The 5000-nt window shown below is 45.5% G+C and overlaps 1 protein-coding gene across 1 annotated transcript in view; it reads right to left on the bottom strand.

The window, feature by feature from the left end:
* The window catches only part of ptprua (protein tyrosine phosphatase receptor type Ua), a 139664-nt gene that overhangs the window by 78186 nt on the left and 56478 nt on the right, over positions 1-5000 (bottom strand). The window contains exon 6 of the mRNA XM_030789339.1: positions 1843-1924. Coding sequence (XP_030645199.1) covers positions 1843-1924 — 82 coding nt within the window. The remainder of the gene's footprint in view (positions 1-1842; positions 1925-5000) is intronic.

The following is a 5000-nucleotide window of genomic DNA, read 5'->3' as shown; positions in this document are numbered from 1 at the left end:
GTGGTGCTGTCTTCCAGGTTGGGGAGGAGGACCCGAATGGCGGTTCGAGATGAGTAAAACGATGCCCGTCCCAAACTGACGCGGGCGCGATGAACGTTGAATGGTCTGTTGCTTGGCAGAGAGGATGATTAAAATTTCGCAGTGCTGTACGTTTGGGAAATCAGTGTTTGTACGAGATCAACTGTCTGATTTGTCCCCCATTAATTATTTAAATGTGTAAACGTTGAAGGAACGACTGAAACTCGTAAAGTAAAAAATGTTTTCGTTTGATTATTCCTGTGTTTTTTGTCTCCCTTCTGTTGTAATTACATTCTCGCCCAGAGGCATTCTGGGAAATCTTGTAAGGAGTTCGTCTTTCCCAAGGCTCGGAAAGGCAGAAGAGTCTTTCCATTTTTTGGGAAAACAAGCTTGGTCATTTTAGCCTGTTATAAAAAAGTTTGCTCGCTTGAATTTTTTTTTTTTTCATATAATTTTTTTGCACTCTCTTCACGACTTTTTTTTTTTTTTTTACCATCTTCACTATAAATAATATATCACCTTGCACTCCAAGCACTATCCATTTTGCATGTTTTACTTTTTGCAAGTAAAAAAAAAAAAACATTTCTTTTTTTTTTTTTATTCTTGAGAAGAACCCTCTGCTCCTGGGCACCGCTACGCCGTACCGAGTCCGAGGTGTGACTAGATTAAAGTGCCTTATTCAGGATTCACATAAGGAGAAGAACTGTCGCGCTTAGGCACTCGAACCCCTATCCTTCTGGGTTTCCAGGCTGCTCCAAACCAGGTACTACAGACACGGTCTGTTCTAATCACGCAAAGCAAAGAGTTGGAGAGTGTTGGATTCAGATCCTGTCTGTGCAGCCCTGAGCGAGCGCGGTGAACCGGCGGTTTTCTCCTCTAATCCACTAACGCCAGCGGGAGCGGGCGACCCGTCCCAGTAGTCAGCTGGAGCGAGACGTGAGGTGGCGCAGGTTCGCGGCGGCGGCTTTGAAACAGAGGCGAGATTACCGGAGCGGAATAAAATGGCACGCCCCGCGTCCCCTTTTCAATCTTACACACCTCCAGTGGCGGTAATGGACTTCAGAGCAGCGGGTGAAGGTGTGTGTGTATATCTGAGTGTGTGTGCCTGTGTGTGTGCGTGTGTGTGTGTTTGTGTGTGACAGAGGAATTCATGCAGAGAGAAGGTAAAAGAGAGAGACTGAAAGAGAGAATGATCAGCAGAGAGAGAAAAAGGCAGAGGCAGTCACTGGCCTGGAGAAAGAAGAAAGAAAGAAAGAAAGAAAGAAAGAAAGAAATAAAGAAAGAAAGAAAGAAAGAAAGTAACAAACATAGAATAGAATAAGAGGTGCGTGTGTGTGCGTGTGTGTGTGTGTGTGTGTGCGCGTGCGTGTGTGTGTGGTACAAGCTGTGCTCTTTGCACCATGCCTCAGTGGAGTGGCAGATTAAGAGATTCACGCAGAGACAGACAAACACACAAAGAAAACAGTCCTGTTTCGCAGCACACACACACACACACACACACACACACACAAATATTTCGTGCCTGCTCGTCCACTAAGACACACACACAGACACACACACACACACACACTGAAAGGTCACCTGCTGAACATGGACAAAGGGAGAGAGCAAACGGACGGATGGATAGATGAGTGCACGTCAGTCATTGGTATTCAGAACAGACGGAGAAGGTCGAAAGGACTGACAGGGGGGTTGGGGGGTTTTTTTGTTGTTGTTGTTGTTTTGTCTCTGACTGGAGGGTCACACCGTATCCTCGCAACCCAGCCCCCGAAAGGTCAAAGTGAAGAGGAGGAGGAAGAGGAGGAGGAAGGTGAAGGTACTTACAGCAGGGGTAGTTTAGCAGCACGATGTCGTCAAGGCCAATATAACCTCGCTGCTCACTGGAGACTGTGGCTTCAAATATGACCTGCACAAAGAGAGAGGGAAAATGAGTCTCAGCATGTGTGTGTGTGTGTGTGTGTGTGTGTATGTGTGAGAAAGACAGAAAGTTTTTGGGAATCATGAATGGTATTGTATAGGCATGCATGTGTTAATGAAAGACAGAGAGAGAGGGACAGAAAATAGGGACGACTATTCTGATCGCTTTAAATGGCAAATTCTTCTAAAAGAAAAAGGCTGTTTACACAACATAGTGTTACCAAAATCTGGTCTCCGAGCACACACAAGGCCTTGGACTTGCTCTATGAATCTGACAGTACAGGGACCCATCGCCACTTCACTCAGGCCCGTCATAAACATGACCAGGGCCAAAATGATTTTATCCACCATGGTACCAAGAGGAGTCTTCCATCCTAAAACCCTTTTTTTAAAAATCCATGCCGGTATCTGAAGAGACTGTGCACTCAAGCCAAACATGTACCCGGTGCACCACCCCTGTCTCGGAGTAGACAACCTCCATAACCACAGCGTGCCCGTCATTCAAAGGCCACTCAGGAGCCCTGCTCCTGGCTGTGATGCTGTACTCAGCTGCAGAAACATCAAAGGAAAAACGGGCACTTAAAGACCTGTGGGAAAGCCACCTGTGGACCCTTAGCCCAGAACAGCACACTTCTCTCAGAGCACCAAGTTCAGGAGTATAGCTACCTTGTCACCTCTACACGTTTTACTCCCGCACATGGAGCCCTGTTAACTCCTAGCCAGGCACCACACACCACAGACAAGTCAAAAACAACAGCCTGAGCCAGACAGGCTGAGTTACACAGAGGCCCTCAGCAGAGAGACAGGGCCTCCGGCCTCCGGCCAATCAGTGACCCACAACACAGTGACAGGGCTTACTGTTCCAAGCTAATCAGGGACCTGCAGCAGACAGACAGGGCCAAGTGACCCAGCCAATCCGGGATCTACAATAGAGAGACAGGGCATCCTCCTCCCAGCCAATCAGGGATCTACAACAGAGAGACAGGGCATCCTCCTCCCAGCCAATCAGGGATCTACAGCAGAGAGACAGGGCATCCTCCTCCCAGCCAATCAGGGACCTGCAGCAGATGATCAGCATCATCTGCTCTTGTCTCATGAGTTTAAAACACTGCTAACAGAGAGGCAAAAGAACAGAGCTAAAAAACATTTCTGTACGTCTGATATTCTAGATTTACATATGTTCTTAAAGTTCAGGACAGCAATATTACTTCTAACTCTTGTAAAAATGGATCAGAACAATTTCGATTACTCTAGAACGTGTATGAAAATGCATGGGCTTCCCCTGGGTTTTGTCTTTGCATATTTAAACAAACGCGCCTTCGCAAATGAAATTTCATCAGCGTTTCAGCATGAAACATTCAAGGACCCGCGTCCCTCAATCTTCAGACCGAAAAGCCGAAAGAATTCGGCTTAAAGAAATTAAAGAAATGAATGAACATCATATAACGATCTTACAGGGGACTTGACGCAGAGGAGACACGCCCAGTGGTCGCCCCCCACCCCCTCCAGGTTAAAGATGACTGGCAGCGTTAAGCTCTCCACGTAACCCAGTGATATCAACCGAGGAAGAGACTCAGGAGGGAGGGATGTTCGGTTTAAATGTCAACACTCAAATTCAGTGGAATCGAAACGGGGGAAAGTATCATTTGTGTTTAAAAATGAAAAAAAAAAAATTGTCCGTAACGCATAAATCGCGAGTTTATGGGCCGTCTCTGCCCCCCCCCCCCCCCCCCCCACCCCCCACCCCCTCCAGCCAAGAGTTCCCTTATTGCGGTGATGAAATCTCTCCGAACGCTGAGAGGGAAATCAAGCGTTTCCAGGCCCGGGGAAATGTGCTGATCTGCGGAGACCTGAACGCAAGAATCAGCGAGGATCTCGACTTCACAGATACACAACGAGACCAATGCATCATGGGAACAAGGTAATAATTCTCCTATCTCCGCTCGTAGAAACAGCTTTGACTAAGCCACAAATAAAAGTGGAAGAGAACTCTAGCGGGTCTGTCGAAGCCTCGGTCTGTAGGTTATCAATGGAGGGTTCAGAGGACACTCCTCTGGCAGATACACCTGCAGTTTTAAGCTTTGGTAGCAGCACTGTAGTCTACGCTACAACAGACTTAGACCCACACGCTTCCCGGAGCATTCTCAGTCAAAGCACTAACACAATCACAGCCAAATTACTGTGTAAATATCAAAACTAACACTCCGTTGACAAAGTAAGTCGTACAACATAAAGAGAGTTTATAACTGGGTCCAAAAAAGAGTGTGCAACAACACCAGCAAGCACTTTACCCCTGTCCAATAGGAAATAGAAAAAAAAATTAAAATGAATGAAGAATCAATGTGATTTAGATTGAAAGAATGTACAGAATTGGGAAGAAAAAGAGCCAAAACCCCAAGATTTATGACTCCTTTACTGCAAAGCGCTAAAACACTGCAAACATACACTGAGAACAAAACAAAACAAAAGGATATCCCCACACAAAGATTAATGCCACTGAAGAATAAAATAGTTGAGAACTAGAGATCACTGAATAAAACATATCAAGATAAACTGGCCATTCAAGAAGGTGTCGTACCAATCTAGCATGTTGAAAATCTGTATGAAAAGATGAAAATATCAAAGCAGGACAAAAACAAATAACAACACTGAACAACAAAACAAAAACTAAATAAGAAAAAAAAAAAAAAAACTAAATTAAAGATAGCCATTTCTGACCTGTTTGATTACCTTCTTCCCCTACAGGAACTAGATATGAAACTCAGAGCCTTGCAGTCTAGAAGTGCTTGAGGGACACACAAGCCAAACTCAAACCGTTCGACCTTGAAAACAGGTCTAGGTCATTTCCCCATGGAGATGAAACCTAATAATCACTGAGGCACCTGTGTTAACGATAATCTGGGGGAGGCGGCTGGCAGTATTTTAAACACAAAGGCTTTCCATATGAAGCACGGTGTCTTAAGGACACAGTGTCTTATGGAGAAGTCAAACTGAACTCCTGTCAAATTCACCAGCACCTCATCACATGTTCACTCTACGCACCGCTGTAGAGAATTATTACGTGA

This window comes from Chanos chanos, chromosome 12 (genome assembly GCF_902362185.1).
Source record: "Chanos chanos chromosome 12, fChaCha1.1, whole genome shotgun sequence".
NCBI classification, from domain to species: domain Eukaryota; kingdom Metazoa; phylum Chordata; class Actinopteri; order Gonorynchiformes; family Chanidae; genus Chanos; species Chanos chanos.
Note: the sequence above shows the minus strand (reverse complement) of the source record. Positions and strands in the feature narration are given on the sequence as shown.